At 39.9% G+C, this 19,813-nt stretch overlaps 1 protein-coding gene across 1 annotated transcript in view; it reads left to right on the forward strand.

The window, feature by feature from the left end:
- Positions 1-19,813, forward strand: part of CAMK4 (calcium/calmodulin dependent protein kinase IV) — a 223,190-nt gene that overhangs the window by 200,255 nt on the left and 3,122 nt on the right. The window contains exons 8-10 of the mRNA XM_075181602.1: positions 3,280-3,355; positions 14,425-14,551; positions 19,467-19,619. Coding sequence (XP_075037703.1) covers positions 3,280-3,355; positions 14,425-14,551; positions 19,467-19,619 — 356 coding nt within the window. The remainder of the gene's footprint in view (positions 1-3,279; positions 3,356-14,424; positions 14,552-19,466; positions 19,620-19,813) is intronic.

The following is a 19,813-nucleotide window of genomic DNA, read 5'->3' on the forward strand; positions in this document are numbered from 1 at the left end:
AGGATGGCGAGTTGTGTTTCATCATGCCCTGTTCAATGCTTCCTGCGCAAAACACAGAGTCCCTGCACTTTCTTTAGCATTGTTGGAAGAATTCATGCTGAAGACCAGACACCCATTTAGGGCTAGATTTAATAAGCTGCGGGTTTGAAAAAGTGGGGATGTTGCCTATAGCAACCAATCAGATTCTAGCTATCATTTTGTAGAAGGTACTAAATAAATGAAAGCTAGAATCTGATTGGTTGCTATAGGCAACATCTCCACTTTTTCAAACCCGCAGCTTAGTAAATCTAGCCCTTAGACTGAGCATCCCAAGTGACCCAGCAGCAGCCACTAGTGACAGTGTGGATCCACACACACTCACACTCCGCTGTATCACCCACTGCCTGTGACAAGTACTGTGCAATGCTCTCCATACATAAATTATAAAAGAACATATATTAATAACTTGGCATCTGTCACCTTCATTTATGAAGTACAACAATCACCAACTTATTAGGAGACATAGTGACCCAGATGGAGCCAGGGTGATAAAGTCTTTCCAGGGACTTCAGTTTGATTCATGCATTTGTAGCTGAGTCACACGTATCTAATGAATGTAGCATGGTTCATTTATTAAGGAAACTCATAAAAGTAAGTATTATAATGTATTCTACAAAGAAGCAGGTCAACATAAGCCTCATAAATAGTATGGTAAGTAGCACAGATAAGACCATCGCTGAAACAGCTTTCATTTTTTTGGACTGTATTAGATCACATCTGTTAGAATGATAACTACACACATATCTAATGTTGTCTTCAACTCCAACTATTTCTTTGATCTTAAGACCTATTTAATTGCTTTTCACCTGTGTAATAAATATACATACTTTGAGGTCCTGCTAGCACAGGAGGATTTTGTTAAATATTTCCTACAAAAGTTTGCATTTAACAACTTGCTCTAGGTTTAGAGGAATATTGGAAAATGTTAGCTCAATGACAATCAAATTACATTAACCTCTTGATGCCCAACCGTATATCTATTTACTCCTGGGTTGTCACAAAAACATAACACAACATACTAGACAGGTTTACAGTGGTAGCATGCACAATATCACTGTCACCCTGAAGATCAAATGAGGTGGTCTTAGTCTGTTTAATTTTGTTCCCAGCCAAGAAACCATTAAATAGTGTTTAAACAGAGGGCTAGATTTACTCAAGCTGCAGGTTTGAAAAAGTGGAGATGTTGCCTATAGCAACCAATCAGATTCTAGCTGTCATTTTGTAGAAAGTACTAAATAAATGAAAGCGAGAATCTGATTGGTTGCTTTAGGCAACATACCCACTTTTTTCAAACCCGCAGCTTAGTAAATCTAGCCCTCTGTGTTTAAAAAGACAGTTTTATTTGTGACAATAAATGCCTTTTATGACTATACATTTTCACAAATCTGCCTATTTATCCCTCACTAGTGATGCTCAAAAGTTTCAAACCAGCTTGAAGTTTGATTGAATTTCACATGTTCTCTGTATTCAATATTCATAGTTTGCGGTTCGCCATTTGCATTACAAATAGCGTTTTTAAATAATTTTTACTTTCTAACAGCACTTAAATAAATAAGATCTTTAAATAATTAGTAGACATTATACAATTTTATATTCATATTTTTATATTTTAAAAACTCTCTACTTTGTTGGAAGTTCCCCATACACCTTTGAGGTTCACTGTTTGCCATTATGTTACCAAAAGTTAAAAAGTATCAATGTAAACTGGAACACATGTGTGAAACCTGCGGGAGCATGGTTGTACAAACTTATCTCAGTTTTCAAATGTTTGTAGTGATTCGTTGGACCTCCCGTGAACCAATACATTGCTAGGTTTGAACAATGAACACTCATATTCCACACTACGTCTTTTTACAAATGAGTCTACTCAGCGCCAACTTTCCGGTCCTTGGAATTGCACCATTTTCTACATGTTTGTTGATCTACCTGAAAATGTGAACGGTGGAAAGAGTTAAAAGTCACTTCAGAGTCCATCCTACTAACACTTTAGAACCACCGCCTTCATTAATTTCAAAATTTCCATTTTTCTCCTAAAGCCCTGCTCAGTTTAGCTTCATTAATGTTGTTCATGAATCATGTGTTTGAGGCCCTGTCTTTATTATATGTGCAGACGTGGTCCTTTCTTAAGGTCAGTTGGGACCTCCGTGTAATGGCAAAGAATGCTGGTAAAATGAGGATATCAGCTTTTATTGACGTGACAGAAAAGTGTCAAGTACAGAAGAGAAGAGTCTACGTAAAACAGAAAGTTGTCTCTTCTTATACCACAAAGTGACAGTTGCTTACTGAGCATATAGAGAATCATCACACAACCTCTTATTTAGGCTTTGCCTATGAGAAGATGGACACACATGACATTTATTTCATTTTACATATGTCAGTTGTGTGTGTTTCTATAAAAGGGCAAAACGCATCTCACTGAAATAATAGGATGAGACGATACTTCTGTCACCTCTGAGGGCTGAAAGAGGACACCCCAAAAGTGAACTCCCTTCGCTAACCCTTTAGGACAGTCTGGTCTGCATGATTTCCATTTCCCCAACATCCAATATTACAGCATAGGAAGTGATATGATGCATAGTGCATACATATCCTGGGAAACTACATTGGTTAATTAAATGGGATTTATCTCTACCGAGGTTTCACAGCCACCATTAAATTATAGCCTCAGTGGAGAACCTACTGTTTCCAAGTACAAACTAGTGGGCACCTAAATTAATGTCCCTGACCATTCATTGATGTCATTTTACATGAACTGGCTTTCTATTTATAACCAGGTGCAAAAGAATTATAACAGACAGGTAACAGTGAAATACAACCAAGGTGCTGCTGCAAGGATTATCTATTGTGTATCACGTTTTGTGGGTGCTCCTCTGAAAACTTGCTCTTATGCTAATCTGGGGACATGCTCTTGGCTCCCTGCTAATCTGGGGATATGTGTTAAATTATTTTACTTACATGCAGTGTTCCCGATTCCTCCCCTCCTCCATAGATTTATACTTATTCAGTCCGATGTTTTTGTCATTATGAGTCAATTTTTTTACTACAGTGAAATAATACAAAATATGCACATTTTAGCTTTAAATTAATTTTTAATAAAGATGTTTTCTTGCATTTAACACATTGACCAAATACAATAAATGTGATTGCTATTGATGATGCTGTCATTCAATTAAATGTTAGCAAAAAAAATCAATATTTCCTATGACTAAGTTTTAAAGTAGTGTTTCCCTTATATTCCAGCTCCAGAAATTCTCAGGGGGTGTGCCTATGGACCTGAAGTGGACATGTGGTCAGTGGGTATTATCACATATATACTGTAAGTACATGGGAATTGGCTTTTTATGTCTATGGGTGGATCACGTATTCAAGGGACTATAATTTTAAAACGTGCTTGGTTTAACTATGCCTATAACTTAGCATTTATACGCTACACATAGTTTTATGTTATCTTTCAATATGGACTATTAGCAAACTTAGAAGGTTGTGTATATTGACTAGAGATGGTCACTGACCCCCGTGTTTTGGTTTTGGATTCGGTTTTGGATCTGGATTACCGTCGTGTTTTGGTTTTGGTTTTGCAAAACTGCCATTGCGTGTTTTGGTTTTGGTTTTGGTTTTGGTTTTGTTTGGTTTTGTTTTGCTATTTTTTTGGAAAATCCATGTTTTTGGGCCTAAATTAACCCAATTTAGTGCTCCAACTGTTTTAGAGACAAGTAATCTAATTGTTGAGGTAATAAATCATCCAAAAAAACAGTTTAATTCTTCGTTGGTAGGCCTATTCTACACACAAAACAGATTGTCTTCCTCTCCATCTATGCATATTGGCAATGCAGCCATCGTCTTTGAATGTATATTACACCCTACACTTATAGTTAAATATGTAAAGAAATGGAAAAAGCCAGTTTGGTTTCTGTCTCTCAAGGCCCCCCTCCACTTGTATAAAATACCAAAAAATTCAGCCATTATAGACTGTACAATATTAATTGACATGGAGAAAGACAGTTTGGTTTCTGTCTCTCTAGGCCCCCCTCCACTTGTATAAAATACAAAAAAATCCAGCCGTTATAGACTGTACAATATTAATTGACATGGAGAAAGCCAGTTTGGTTTCTGTCTCTCTAGGCCCCCCTCCACTTGTATAAAATACTAATAAATTCAGCCGTTATATACTGTACAATATAAATTGAAATGGACAAAGGCAGTTTGGTATCTGTCTGCATCAGATCCTCTCTCCACTAGGAGTAAAATAGAAAACTATTCAGCCGTTATATAATCTAGAATATAAATAGAAATTGAGAAAGGCAATTTGGTATCTGTCTGCATCATAATCATCAACATCATCATTAGCGCCCTCGTCGCCTACACAAATCTCCCCCTCATCCTCTTCTAATTCCAAAGTGGCATCCTCAATTTGGGTATCACCGGCTACACTCGGGCTATTAAGGCACACATCAGCAGAATGCTCACGATTAGACATCCCACTGTTGGATGGACTCTCCACAGGGATTGTTGTCATTTGTGAATCAGAGCAAATATTCTCCTGTAATGCCTCACTGTTATCTTGCAGCTCGGCTTTGACGCGTAACAGTAGTTGTGCACCAATTGTAGGCTGGGTAACTTTTTGGGATCTGCCACTAATAGCCAAAGGTGAAGGCCTCATTCTCTCTTTGCCACTGCGTGTGTAGAATGGCATGCTTGCAATTTTTTTTTATCGTCACTTAACTTTTGCTCAGTTACACTTCTTTTTCGCTTCAATACAGTAAATTTTTTTTTGGTTTTTGTTTTTTGCACTAATTTGAAAACACTCTGTTGTTTGACATCGCCTTGGCCAGATGACGTACTGGGAACACTAACATCAGGACTGGTGACAGAACCTGGTTGCTCATTCAGATCATATGTGGACTGCTTTGAATCCATTCTGAGCGCAAACCACTGGGGAGTGCTAAAAATTATTTAGTAGATACTGCTGACAGATATGACTTTTGACAGCCAGAAATATTAATGCACAATTAGGGAGGACACCCCAAAAGCACTGAGGAGTGCTAAAAATTATTTAGTAGATACTGCTGACAGATATGACTTTTGACAGCCAGAAATATTAATGCACAATTAGGGAGGACACCCCAAAAGCACTGAGGAGTGCTAAAAATTATTTAGTAGATACTGCTGACAGATATGACTTTTGACAGCCAGAAATATTAATGCACAATTAAGGAGGACACCCCAAAAGCACTAAGGAGTGCTAAAAATTATTTAGTAGATACTGCTGACAGATATGACTTTTGACAGCCAGAAATATTAATGCACAATTAGGGAGGACACCCCAAAAGCACTGAGGAGTGCTAAAAATTATTTAGTAGATACTGCTGACAGATATGAATTTTGACAGCCAGAAATATTAATGCACAATTAGGGAGGACACCCCAAAAGCACTGAGGAGTGCTAAAAATTATTTAGTAGATACTGCTGACAGATATGACTTTTGACAGCCAGAAATATTAATGCACAATTAGGGAGGACACTCCAAAAGCACTGAGGAGTGCTTAAAATTATTTAGTAGATACTGCTGACAGATATGAGTTTTGACAGCCAGAAATATTTATGCTCAATTATGGGGGACACCCCAAAAGCGCTGGGGAGTGCCAAATATGAAGAAAAAATAATAAACCTCTATCCTCCTCTCTGCACTAGCGATTTTGGTTAGAGCAATTGCAAGAACAATATTGTATTCTCTGTCCCTGCTCTAATTAGCCTATGACTACACCCTGCTCTCTCCCTCTGTCAAATGGCGATGGATTGCTGTGGAGGCGTGTATTTATAAAGTTGAAGTATCGCGAGAACCGAGCCCCGAGATCCGACGACGTCACAATGACGTTCGGCCTCGATTTGGATTCGGAATGGGCGGGAGAGTACCGAGCTGCTCAGCTCGGTACTCGGATACCCAAAGTTCGGGTGGGTTCGGTTCTCGGAGAACCGGACCCGCCCATCTCTAATATTGACAGACACTAGGAGACGCCACTGAGTTATTTTATTGTGAGATGACTATAACACATAATTAAGATTGACAGAAGGTTTCTGGAAGTAGATATGGGACAAAAAACTAAACAAAAAAGTGAAAACATCTTTTAAATTGAGGCTCTATAAAACCTAGGCCAAAGCCTCTAATAAAATTGGATATTTGCTTTACCCAATACAAAGGGAAATATACAGGACAGGAATTGTAATACCTTTCTATGTCTGGCTTTCATCATTTGAATTTTGGAATAACAGAGATGAATAAAAAACAATATTCTGTACAAACACTATGCTAATTATATATTTTGGTGTTTCAGTTAATTTTATGTATCATCAGCAAAGGTATTTTATATGTATATATTTATATATATATATATATTATATGTATTATAATTTATTTATATAGCGCCAATCACATTAGGCAGCGCTGTACTGAGAACAGTTTATCATTCACATCAGCCCCTGCCCTTTTGGAGCTTACAATCCAAATCCCGTACTACACATGCACAGGGCGGTCTTTACAGTATTTTAGGCCCACGGTCAAAGCAGTGCACTGGGGCCCTACCTACACAGCCACTCACAGGAATGAAAATGTAAATTATTGATAAAATTAAGCTTATATTTATTGGTACCTTCAACACAATCAGTGTTTAAACGGTAAAAAACATGCTGTACAGCAGAGATTAATCTACACAAACGTTTGGAAAATATAACATGAGCCTTGAACATTAAAATGGTATTCAGTTGGTAAGTCATACAGACACAAATATTTGCAAAATTTCTTTGCAGAGAATTGCTTCAAAAATTGCATGAAAAAAATTATGCATTTTGAGTTTGTCTTATGTACAATTAGTACGTGTATGTTGTTTTCGTCAAGGTCAAGATATGTATTCGCAACAGCAAGATCACATGAAAAGATAACAGCCGATACTGAGGTGATTAGTTCACCTAAACGTTTTAATAAAGAGGGTTTGAAAGTTCTGACTAAATATCCCAGAACAATATACTGAAAAGTTGGCAAGTCTATGGGACCCCTATACTCGTGGGGCCCCCATGCATATAAGTTTGAATTAAACATTCATAGAAATCTTATGTATAAATTTGCTGTAGGAAACAAAAGTGACCACAGTAATGCTGGCACACTGCACAAAAACTTAGATATTTTATTTTCCAGCTGTTTGTTTTTGCTTGTCTTATCCCACATGTCATGAACATAGGGATCTTAGTTATTTATAAGGGTGAATCAAAACTGCAGTGTAAATCCATTGATAAGTTCAGCTACTAAAGTGTAAAATGGGAAGGCAGAAAGTCTGATGCAAATGTATTTGATGGCTTTGCACATTCCAGTGTGAGAAGATAGGAGTGTCACCTATGGCAGCTTCAAAGGGCTCTTGCTGTGAGATATATCCTGACACAAGTTAGTTTTTAGACTTCTGAATAGAATTTGTGGGGCTGGTCACAGCTGGACATCCTTGCAGCCCAATGCAGCATTTTGAAGGCCTATACAGGTATATAGAAATATGAGCTTCCAAAGAAAATGCCTTCATAGTTCATATTTTGGCAATTCCAGGTCTCACTCCATACTGAGGAGCAGAAATCACACCAGGGTTGTGAATGACAGGGACGGGTGGTATCCAGGAACAGCTAAAATCACATATCTTTGGAAAATGTCACATTGTCAAAATTTCATCATGTTTGCTATCAAAAGATGGACAAAGTCATAGGGGATTTATTAATAATACAATTGGATCGACGTGACGCTCTACAGAAAAGTTAGATCACATAGTAAAATTGGTTAGCAAATCAGGCAACATGCAAATGGTGATTGAAAAATGTGTCACACGCCACAACCCCCTGGGGGTAGAAAGAGGTGTGGAAGTGTCTTTAAAAGGCTGTGACCAGGTATAGCAAGGGGTCAAACTTTTTAGGAAATCAATTCACTTTGATAAGCTGTCCATCTTCCTAGCCAATTCCCATGGCACAGATTAGGCAACTCAAGTAAGTGCTATTCTGAATGTAACCTCTTTTATTTTAAACTGCTTTGCTTGTTATGTCGATCTAATAATTGTTTATTCATTATTTTTATATCTGTATGCCCTGTACTTTTGTATATTAAATCTATAATTTAATATGTTGCGTCCTTGATACTCTAACAAATCCATTAGCCTGTTAGGAAGAAATAGCTAACCCTTTGAATGCCAGTTTGTGATTTGTTGATACATTTGATTAACAAGCTGTGTGTGCTTGCATTTACATTTGTGTAACAGTCTGGAGGTGTGAAGAGTTAACCCGTTGCTTGCTGGTGTGAGTCTTGCTAGTCTGTGGATAGCTAGAAGCCTGTGTGCCAGTGTGGGACAGTATATTGGGGTGCTATTGCCCGTATTCAATAGGTGGTGGCAAGCCTGAATTGTGTGAGGTGTGAGAGCGCTGTTTGTAGGCGATTCAGTAGGTCTATAACCTGTGTGATAGGTAGAGAGAGACTGCAGGCTGGAATCGTGTAACCTCATATAGAAAACACCCCCAAAGTCACAGCAGCTGGAAGTGTGTTCTTGACACCACAACAATATTTTTTTTACTATTATTGGGAGACGTGCGGGTCATGGACAAGGCGTACTTATGCTGAATATAATTACCCATTAGAGTAAAACCAATAATGAGATGCCACATATCCTTGTTAAAACTGAAGAAAACTATGGAACCAACAAGCTGTGTCAATCAACTTAAATCAATGCTGTCTGACTCACAGTACTTTTGCAAAAGTTGCCTGAGTAGTGGGTGATTATAATACAAAAATAATCTAGATACCTGGGTCAGATAAACTTCTTAAAAAAGGGTCTGTTTCTGTTTATATTATTTTATACCTATTTAAAATAAATTTATTTCTACTATTTTTTTTAGAAGCTGGTAGTTTGTCCAATTAAAAAACCCAATAGGTACATATCTGCAGCCTGGCCATAAAACGCACCATCTATGTTTATGGTCAGAGAATGCCTCCCCCACCCTCAACCCTGTCTGACCTTCCGTTGATGTCTGTTTAGAATATTGAGGTAATTGGTTGCAGCAAGTGGACAACTAATAAGATGTTCCAGTGTGTTAGATCTAAGAGTATGCTGGGTGACTGACAATAACAGTCCCCAGTCACCTGTATGCTTTTAAATCATATTTTTCATTGTTCTTTTTAAACTAAAAAATCCACCATCTCTGAAAATCTGAGCTCAAAATTGTTTCACTCATCTACAACTAAAAGATTAACAATTAATTTGCTGGCTTAAAGGTGTCATGGCTACGCACCCAGCCAATACAAAGTATAGCGAACACGATTTCCTCCCCCAGTTCATTAGTAAAATAATAAATCTTCATTAGATGCTGATGAACACTGAAGGGGATGCTGTATAAATAGCTGATCAGCACATGAGGTCAGTAATATAAATTAATGAAACCAGTAATTATGGAAAAATCCAACTAGTTCCAGCATTCTATGTCTTGCATATTGTGTACAATAATTCACCTTAAAAAGAGTAAATTAAAACCATGTTCCAGACTACTACCAGCATACTTCTTCCAGTTGGACATAAATTACAAAATGCATCGATAAACTTATTCTTGCTATGGTGATTGGTAAAGCGCGTGCCTACTTAGAATGATTAGGTACAGTGCCAGAGGGTGCAAGTGACGTGGACCATGGGGTGGCACATGAATAGAGTCTCTCATGTAGTCATATAGTCAGTTCTGCCCATCCTATAACACTCCCCTTAAAAAATATTAGCAAGATAATATTTATATATATATATATATTAACATACCTGATATGAAGCAATTAAACACTGCTGGAGGCAAATGAAAGAGAAATAGAACCAATCAGGAGTCAGAAATCTGCAGGGAATGATATGAGTATATTGAATCCCAGTTTATTTAGCCTGTTTTGCAAAGGAGTAACATTCTCTCTGGCAAGTCATATTGCCAACTTACTTAAGTTGGCTTCCGGGAGCCTGCCGGGGGGAGGTGGGCGTGATGGGGGCGGAGCTCCAAAATTCGCGTCATTTTGGCCCCACCCCGTGACATAATGACGCAAACGCGTCATTTGACAGCAGGGGGCGGGGCCAAACCCTGCGATTCCTGGGGAATCGCGGCATTTTGGACCTAATTCTGCCCAGAATTCTGCCAGATGCGGAGATTTCCACACTCTCCCGGGAGTCTGTGACTCACGCGAAATGCGGGAGTCTCCCGGACATTCCGGGAGAGTTGGCAAGTATGTGGTGAGTAACAGCTCTCTCCCTGTGACATGCATTCACCAATACACAGACACATACACATGTACACACATGCACTCACACCGATATAGATGCATACATACATACATACATACATACATACATACATACAGACAGACAGACAATGATACACACATGCATACAGTCAGACATACACACATAATTTAGATACTTATAGATAGAATAGGTAGTGAGAATTGTTCAATATACAAAATAAGAAATGATGGACTTTCACTGCAGTCAGTCTGAAAATAGGGACATTTCCAGGAGACATGTTGGAAAGGTAGGGACAGTTCAGAGCTATTCAACAAAGTAATCTGGGCCGTCCAATGGAAAACTGTTGGGGATATGCGGGAAGCATGTGTGAGGAAACATCTATGAAGTATAGAAGTACAGAAGTGAAGGTGTGTTTATGATACATACATACATTTGCCTAAATTAAACAATGCACCTGAATGGATCAGACTCAAACATTGTCAACATGTCAAATGTTTCCGTTCATATATGAAAGAACGTCAAGCAGTTAACAGCTTTGTGCTCAATCTCTACATTTGCCCTCAGGGGAGGGCTGGCATATTTTAGCCTGAGGGGTGAGACTCGGCTCAGCAGACTATTAGGAACATTTTAAAGGAATAAAAATGCAGGTTGCCCAGTGACCCAGCCCAAGGTGGCCCACTATAGGACCAGACTGGGGGCCAGTTGCTACCCTGGCCCCCCATTACAGACAGCCCCTATTTGCTCTTATAAATATGTAGTTTCAAATTGTTATTAATTTATCTTATTTATCTTATTTTTTTAGTAAAATACAAACATACAATCATCTGGTGTCTCCATACTTAAACTTCATGTCCATATTAATGTTATGTGGTCAGTTATGTGGATATTAGAAGTTACTGAGGAGTTCTGTGATAATGTAACAGCACTAAGCTGTAAAACAAGTGCTTTTATCCAGGTGACAGAAATCTGAGGTGACTTCTAATATCTGAAATAATATATAGTATTGGGTGAAGTATTCATTATAATACACAACTATTCCTAATGGTAAAAATGGGGAATTAGTCCACACTACCCAGATTTGTCAAACGTATGGAAAATTGCACCTGGAACTCTCTTTACAAAGTACAGGACAAGAATGCAGGGGCACACGAAATACATACTAACCACAGTACTAATGTTTATTTCAAATATTACATTATATAGCAATATTACAGAGTTTGGTAAACAAATTGTATATCCATCAGAGAGAGGTATGTACCCATGTTATATAAATGATTTGTTTGTCTAGGTAGCCGTCTTAATGAGGCCACTTTTCCACGGTAGATGGGCATTCACAATTTGATCAAAGAGTGCACTAAAGACCTCATGTTTTTTAATATATCATATTATATAGCATTATTATAGAGTCTAATGCACAAGTGCTTGTTGATGTGATTAGGATATCTTTAGTGTCTATAGTGTACTCATGCTTGTCCTTTATTTCCCTAAAGAACACCGACGTGATGACATCAGAGGACATTATACATATGTTAACACCACTTGCGTATTATAAATCAATGCATTTCTGTGATGTAAGAAATTGGAGTTGCATTACCACCTAGGTACATGGGGTAATTTGGCTCCACCCCACTATCTGGAGCATGGGGATTATACATGCAGTAGTCTGTCCTGGGGCTCTGTCAGTTCTGTAATACAGATTCATGTTGTTAACCATCATTATATGGCCACAGAGGGAGGGTGTGAGCAGTGAGACCAATCACAAGATCAAAGGATCAATCACAATGAACAAATGACAACCTGTGATCCGCCCTCTGGTGCAGATTGAAGGTGTGCACTTTTGTATACATAGATTAATTATTTCAGTCATTGTTTTAATGTTTGTTTTTTTAATAATAGCATGGTAAATACTTCACATTAAAATAAACCTTCTTAAATGCAATGCAGACATTTATTATTTCCTCTGCACTAACCTTTTGTACATGAACAGGGGATGTAATAACAGCGGTGGTAGCCAGCATATCAATGCTGACTACCCCAACAAGAGTTACCCCGTCATCAGGATTCCGAAGGAGCTGGTTCCCGACCATGACCAATGACGACTCCCCTTCACCCCAACTTCAGCCAACTTACATTACCCCCTTAACAACAGCGATAATCAGGTCGGCATGCTCAATGACATCATCAACTGCAGCCGCCTTTTTGCTTCATTGTCCTTGGCTGAAGTCGGGGGGAAGAGGAGTCGTCATTGGTCATGGTCGGGAACCAGCTCCTTTGGAATCCTCACGTCGGGGTAACTCTTGTCGGCCTTCTTGGCATCGATATAACACAGCATCTCTACTTAACCTGTGCTCTGCCATGCTACAACATCCCAAGAGACAGTGCTGTTTGCTGTTTCTTTATGATCATATGCTTCATATATCATCCATATCTTTACAATCACTCGAACATACATATTGCTGAAGCTCTTGCCCTAATCACTATGCACAGAATAAATTAATCAACTGCATGACATTAACAATTTTGCAGTGCTCAGACACGAATCTTGCAGCAAAAATAAAGCTATATAAAATAGACAAATATCTAAAATATATATTAATGTTCTTTTATTAGGTTTAGGGTTTGTCATACTAGGGTACTAATAAAAATAATGTAATAATGGTGAAAAATTAATTTAATGTGAGGATGTAATTCAAGTCTTTTATATTCTGTACACCAAGACCAAGCAAAATAGAATAGTAAAAGAAAAGGTGTGATATGTCTGTGGCCACCTTCAGGAAAACTAGGTGCCACAAATGAATTAAAGGGACAAATTTGGATGGCTAGTTGGACTAAAGAGATTACAGTAACTATATAAAATAAGATTTAATAATTCTCCAGATTCGCTAATACTGAAGACATTGAGGGTTATAGCTCACTGATCCAAATCTTCACCAAAACCAAGTCAGCAAATAAAACATTAGCTCTTTTCTATCTAATGCAAGTTAAAGTCAGAGAATAAAAGTAAACATCAGTTTGGTTGCTACTTGCTATGGTGTTATACTATCACCATATGTGTGGGATTTAGAGTGCTCCTGGTCATGTAATGATGACTCTCCTAAGGCATGAAATAACTGTTCCATTGACTTAAATTATATTTGTATAATCAGTGCATTCTGACGTTAAAAGTTGCAGATTGTACAAATACTGTACATTGGTAACTGCTGCAGTCCGTCGTGTGACCCTCTGTTTGCAGATTGTACAAATACTGTACATTGGTAACTGCTGCAGTCCGTCATGTGACCCACTGTTCACAGATTGTACAAAGACTGTACATTGGTAAGTCTTGCAGTCCGTCATGTGACCCTCTGTTTGCAGATTGTACAAATACTGTACATTGGTAACTGCTGCAGTCCGTCATGTGACCCTCTGTTTGCAGATTGTACAAATACTGTACATTGGTAACTGCTGCAGTCCGTCATGTGACCCTCTGTTTGCAGATTGTACAAATACTGTACATTGGTAACTGCTGCAGTCCGTCATGTGACCCACTGTTTGCAGGGGTGTCAGGAATCCCCCATTTGGTCTGAGCGGCTCACTGATCTGGGCAGCATGTGAACATTTCGCATGCTGTCTGCATCAGGGGAACATGACCAAAAGCAGGAGCTACTAACTTACAGTACAGTGTATGTATGTGCATTAATTACACATAAAAATGAAAAATGAAAAAGTAAAGCTGAAATATAAATGTATGATTGTGTTTCACCAAAAAAATAAAAATAAATAAGACTTGTGTATCATAAGGAATGATCCACTCCTATCTGTAAATTGTTATGATATTATAAGTCACTCTGGAGATACATGACCTGTATAACAGCACTTGGCAGACAGCCATAGCCCACATCTATAGCAAGATGTCTTTTTGTATTGGAAAAACTTGTATTTTAATGTAATTAATTGGATTTTCATCCCCATAAAGCAGGGTTCTTAGCTTTCAGCCGGGGTATCAGTTTCTGCCTGTACAGTATTTCCATTTAAGTGTATGAAAACCAGTACACCACAGGGATTAGGCCTGATCTGTTAACAAATAAAGCTTTGTTGACCAGTTTGATTTATCTCTGCACAGGCTCTGCGGCTTTGAACCTTTCTATGATGAACGCGGCGATCAGTATATGTTCAAGAGAATTCTCAACTGTGACTATGACTTTGTCTCCCCCTGGTGGGACGATGTATCTCTGAATGCCAAGGACTTGGTGAGCAAACTTATTTGGTTTCCTTGCTGAATATTGCAGTACAAACAGGATGTGGTATTAAAATATTGTTTTTGTTATGATACATTTATTTTAATGAGAAATATTCACATTTCTACATGTTGCCCTAGAGCACAAATATATATATCTGTCACTTATCTCTAGCCATAGGCGTCTTCAGAGTTTATGTTGTCCTAGGAATGTGAGTATGTCTTATATTAGTAATTAGTAAATTAGTAAAAACAATTAAGATAAAATAGATGTTTAAGGCCATTTTGAAGTAAATTAAAAGGTGAAAAGGTAAATAAGATAAAAACAAACCGTTTTATATAAAACTGCTTTATTTTTCTACATAGCGATCAGCAATCCAATAAGGACTAAAATACTTGGGCTCAAGTTTATGCCATCTTAATATAATTGGTGGATCTGACCATTTCAAGGGCTAGATTTACTAAACTGCGGGTTTGAAAAAGTGGAGATGTTGCCTATAGCAACCAATCAGATTCTAGGTGTCATTTTGTAGAATACACTAAATAAACGACAGCTAGAATCTGATTGGTTGTTATAGGCAACATCTCCAATTTTCCAAACCAGCAGATTAGTAAATATATCCCCAAGTGTCTTAAGTGATACTGCATTAATAAAACAACTATCACTATTGCTTATTAGATATTACCTCATTCTCCCTCTCTTATGTCAGTGATATTACATGTAGAGATAAACAGGGATGGCTTTACACATTTTCTGCCGGCATGTGCTATTGCAGCTTTGGAGCAGGAACATCATTTGCTTTACACATCCATGTCATGTTATATGTCATCTATGGAATTTTTATTTTGTTATTTTATCTTGAAAATGCCTTGACCCTGTTGTCTGGCTGTTAATTACAATGGTATCAATTATCCGTGCCACACAATCCAAGTGCTTAAGGTGTGATGTCTTGAAAAATCCTATGTCTAATCTGCCGCACCTAGTGTGTATTACTATCATCGATGGAGCCAATCACCCCAATCTGATCACTTTAAACTATCCCCAAACTAAAATGATTGGCATGTGACAATGGAATTTTGTGTTCATATGCAATGTGGCATTTTTGTAAAATAAGCTCAATATATATTTATAATTTTGCAATAGAATGCAAATGAGTTGCAATTGCTTTTTTTTTTTACATGTTTCTAACTGGTTTTAAACAGATAATTATCTAAAGACAATCAATGTCTTTTTTTATTAACCATTATTGTCTAGCAAAAGTCCCAAATTTATTGATATTCCTCTGTTCTGTCTAAGACTACTCCTTACAGTTTCTTCATCAGAAACACTATGCAATATTTTTATTAATAGTTATCATCAGAGGGAAACAGCCTGATTTTAGAAACACTCATTTCACAAAGCACTCATAGGGGCCGCTTCAATTCAGCCGCATTATTCTAGGAATAACGCAGCCTGCGCACTATTACCATTACTACGGTAAAAGTCCGCTCTGGATGCAGTCGCCCCTGCCCACTCTGTTCACCCCCGCTGCTCCAAACCCCAATCCTGGCAATCCAAATTTACCCGCTTCCTCCAAAAATGCTCCCGTACCGCTGAACGTCACTGGAGAAAATCTCGCTCCCTGGCTGACTTCCTCCACTTTAAATTCATCCTTTCATCCTACAGCTCTGCCCTCTCTCTCGCCAAACAATCTTTCTTTAAATCCCTCATCTCTTCCCAGTTCTCTAACCCCCGCCGCCTCTTTGCCACCTTCAGCACTCTACTGGCCCCCTCCCCTCCCCCCCACCCCCTCCTCCCTGACTGCCTCCGACTTTGCCTCCTTTTTCTCCTCTAAAATTGAGGCCATCCGACTTGAAATCTCCTCCTCCACTCTCTCTTCTACCCCTCCCATTCTTCCGTCCTCCTCCCTAAACACCTTCCCCTCCACTCCTTCCGCCCCACGGGCGAGGAAGTCCACTCTCTCATTTCTTCCTCCCCCCTACTACATGTCCCCTGGATCCCATCCCCTCCCACCTTCTTCGCTCCCTTTCCCCCACCACCTGCTCCCACCTCGCTCACCTCTTTAATCTCTCCCTCTCCTGCGACATCTTCCCCTCCTCCTTCAAACATGCTCTCGTATACCCCATTCTTAAGAAGCCTAATCTCGACCCCACTTCTCTCTCTCGAACTATCGCCCCATATCTCTTCTCCCCTTTGCCTCCAAAATTCTCGAGAGGCTCGTCTGCAGCCGCCTCACCTCCTACCTTTCTGAACACTCCCTACTTGATCCTCTCCAGTCTGGTTTCCGCCCCCTTCACTCCACTGAAACTGCCCTGGCTAAAGTCACCAATGACCTCCTCTCTGCTAAAGCCAGGGGCCACTTCTCCCTTCTCATCCTCCTTGACCCCTCTGCAGCCTTCGACACCGTTGACCACCCTCTCCTCCTCCACATCCTCCAGTCTCTCGGCCTCTCTGGCCCTGTCCTGTCCTGGTTCACCTCTTACCTCGCTGACCGATCCTTCTCTGTCACCACGACTGAGTCTCTCTCCCCCCTGTCCACCCTTCCAGTCAGGGTCCCCCAGGGCTCTGTTCTGGGCCCCTTACTCTTCTCTCTATACACCTCCTCCCTGAGTGAACTCATCAGCTCATTTGGCTTCAACTACCACCTTTACGCTGACGACACTCAACTATACCTCTCCTCTTCTGATCTCTCTCCCTCCCTCCTCTCTAGGGTGTCCGCTTGCCTCTCTGCCATCTCCTCCTGGATGTCCTCTCGATTCCTCAAACTCAACCTCGCCAAAACCGAGCTGATAGTTTTTCCACCCCCCCTACCTCATCCCCTGTCGACCTCTCCATCACTGTTGACAGCTCCTCTATCTCCTCTGTCCCCCAACTTCACTGCCTTGGTGTCACCCTCGACTCCTCTCTCTCCTTTGGACCCCATATCCTCTCTCTTGCTAAATCCTGCCGCTTCCAGCTGCGTAACATCGCTCGCATCCGGCCCTTCCTCTCCCAAGATGCCACCAAATGCCTTATTCACTCTCTGATCATCTCCCGCTTGGACTACTGCAACCTCCTCCTTACTGGCCTCCCCCTCTCTCATCTCGTTCCTCTTCGATCTGTACTTAACGCAGCCGCTAGGCTTATCTTCCTTTCTCACCGCTCCTCTTCTGTCTCCCCCCTCTACCAATCCCTCCACTGGCTCCCCTTCCCCTACAGAACTCTGTTCAAGCTCCTCACTCTTACATACAAGGCCCTCGCCAACGCCACTGCACCCTACATCTCCACACTCCTATCTATTCACGCTCCATCCCGTCCTCTCCGATCTGCCAATGACCGTCGCCTATCTTCCCCCCTCATCACCTCCTCCCACGCGCGTATCCAAGACGTTGCCCGCGCTGCCCCCCTCCACTGGAACAAGCTCCCTCCCTTCATCAGGACTTCCCCTAACCTGTCCAGTTTCAAACGGGCTTTAAAAACCCACCTTTTTCTTAAAGCCTTCCAGTCTCCCACTTAACTACCTACCTTATCTTCCCTGCCTCCGTCCCTCTACTCTCCCTCTCTCCCCTGTGTTTCTCCGTCTGTCCACCCCTCCCTTTAGATTGTACGCTCCTCTGAGCAGGGCCATCTCTCCTCCTGTTTCCACCACTTCTAACTCTGCTCTCCAGCTACTTTGCCCTCCTCGAGGGCCCTCCCCCCCCCCTCTGGGGGTCTATCTGTCTTCCGCGCCCTCCTTCCCGCCCCGTCATTTGCGGATACTCCCCCCGCCCTCACTAGCTGTGCATTGAGCTTACTGAGTTACTGTGCTTTATGTTTACTGTACTGTGCTGTCTCACCTTGTATTATAATTCGTTTTTGTCCCTGTACGGCGCCACGGACACCTTGTGGCGCCCTATAAATAAAAATTAATAATAATAATAATAATTACCGTTAGTACGGTAATTTTAAAGCTGACTTTTGCTTTCAGCCCTCCGGGCTGCGAGCAAAAATCCCAGTTAAAATGACCATATTACTGGTAATACAATTAGCACCATGTTATTCCTACACTAACGTGGAGGAATTAAATTGGCCCCATAGTGTAAATGTTGTACACTCGAACGTGGATAATAGTAGACAGCTTTGGTGTGCTTTTACTGCTGGTACAAGTTAAAGGTGCAATTTAAATTCTGATCACATTATCAACAGATACAGATATATGTTAAATATCTGTTTTGCGTGTATAAGTTCAAAATTACCTATTTGGTGTCAACTGTTTGTTATGGAAAATCATTAATCCTTATTAAACTCACATAATATTCTTATTCCCACACAAGTACCATATTAATACTTTTATAGTTCTAATAGTCCGTATTTGTTCTGACACCAATAAAATGTATAATTGTACCATAACTCACATGGGAGATAACAGTTTGTTTTCTATTGTTGTTGAAGTAGTTAAGAAAACCTTGCATCTGGTTAAAGCTACTTACATTCAGAAGTAATATCTCAAGTGAAATTAAACCACTAGGGCAGGCTTGGCTAACCTGTAGCACTCCAGGTATTGTGATACTACAAGTCCCAGCATACCCTTCCAGCAATAAGCTGCTATATATTTGCAAATCATGCTGGGGCTTGTAGTTTCACAACACCTGGAGTGCCACAGGTTAGCCAAGCCTGCACTAGGGCTTTGACTGACAAATAGTATAAATCGTCAGCACCTTGGAGAGCAGCAATCTGGTGAATGCTTATTAGAGAGACCATTATTATTATTATTATTATTATTATTCAGGAGCAGCTAATTCTGTTGTGCAATGCTGCTCTGTTTGCATATTGTATTCATAGCATAACCATATGCATGTTTACCAATATGTTGTTTGCAACTTGAATATCCAAACAGAACTTTATGGTGAAGTGTTGATGTCGGTGTATGTTATTAGGTCCCTTATTTTGTTATATTTATGTATTATAGGTGAAAAGATTAATTGTTTTTGACCCAAAAAAGCGTCTCACCACTCTCCAAGCTCTACAACACCCCTGGGTCACAGGAAAGGCTGCAAACTTTGCTCATATGGACAATGCCCAAAAGAAACTCCAAGAGTTTAATGCCAGACGCAAGCTCAAGGTATGTATGCAGGCAATTAAAACCCTAAGAGACAGATTCAAACCCAAGCGATGTCTCGTCAGAACCTTACATGAGGGTTTAGTGCACGTACTACCAGGATTTACAATACTGAAATCCTCTCTTACTTTTACTCTCATCTCTATGAACAAAAATAAGATTTAAACACTAAACATTCTACGGAGGAACCTTTTGTG

This window comes from Mixophyes fleayi, chromosome 1, assembly GCF_038048845.1.
Source record: "Mixophyes fleayi isolate aMixFle1 chromosome 1, aMixFle1.hap1, whole genome shotgun sequence".
Lineage (NCBI taxonomy): Eukaryota > Metazoa > Chordata > Amphibia > Anura > Limnodynastidae > Mixophyes > Mixophyes fleayi.